Raw genomic sequence first — 512 nt, forward strand, 5'->3', positions numbered from 1 at the left:
GTGTGTGTGTGTGTGTGTGTGTGTGTGTGTTACACACATCCATCAGCGCAGCGTTGATGTAGTTGGAGCTCTCCCCGTCGATGGTGATGAGGAAGGGCAGGCAGCGGTCTGGAGGCAGGACGTCCATGCAGCGGTTCTTCTCATGGTTCCGTGGCAGCAGAGAGATGCTGCAGTCCTCCACACGCAGTGTGGGCGTGACCATGTTCAGGGTCTGAGGAAACATGGGAACATGTATAAATATAAACATGTTGTAAACATATGAACATGTATAAATATAAACATGTTGTAAACATATGAACATTCACAAATACAAACATGTTGTAAACATATGAACATGTACAAATATAAACATGTTGTAAACATACGAACATTCACAAATATAAACTTGTTGTAAAGTAAACATATGAACATGTACAAATATAAACATGTTGTAAAGTAAACATATGAACATGTACAAATATAAACATGTTGTAAACATATGAACATGTATAAATATAAACATGTTGTAAAGT

General features: G+C 37.9%; 1 protein-coding gene across 1 annotated transcript in view; it reads right to left on the reverse strand.

Annotated features, from left to right (window-relative positions):
* The window catches only part of LOC106536598 (receptor-type tyrosine-protein phosphatase mu), a gene marked incomplete at its 5' end in the record, with an annotated part of 28253 nt that overhangs the window by 6082 nt on the left and 21659 nt on the right, over positions 1 to 512 (reverse strand). Inside the window, 1 exon segment of the mRNA XM_014033907.1 lies at positions 38 to 211. Coding sequence (XP_013889361.1) covers positions 38 to 211 — 174 coding nt within the window.

This window comes from Austrofundulus limnaeus, unplaced genomic scaffold (assembly GCF_001266775.1).
Source record: "Austrofundulus limnaeus strain Quisiro unplaced genomic scaffold, Austrofundulus_limnaeus-1.0 Scaffold1890, whole genome shotgun sequence".
NCBI classification, from domain to species: domain Eukaryota; kingdom Metazoa; phylum Chordata; class Actinopteri; order Cyprinodontiformes; family Rivulidae; genus Austrofundulus; species Austrofundulus limnaeus.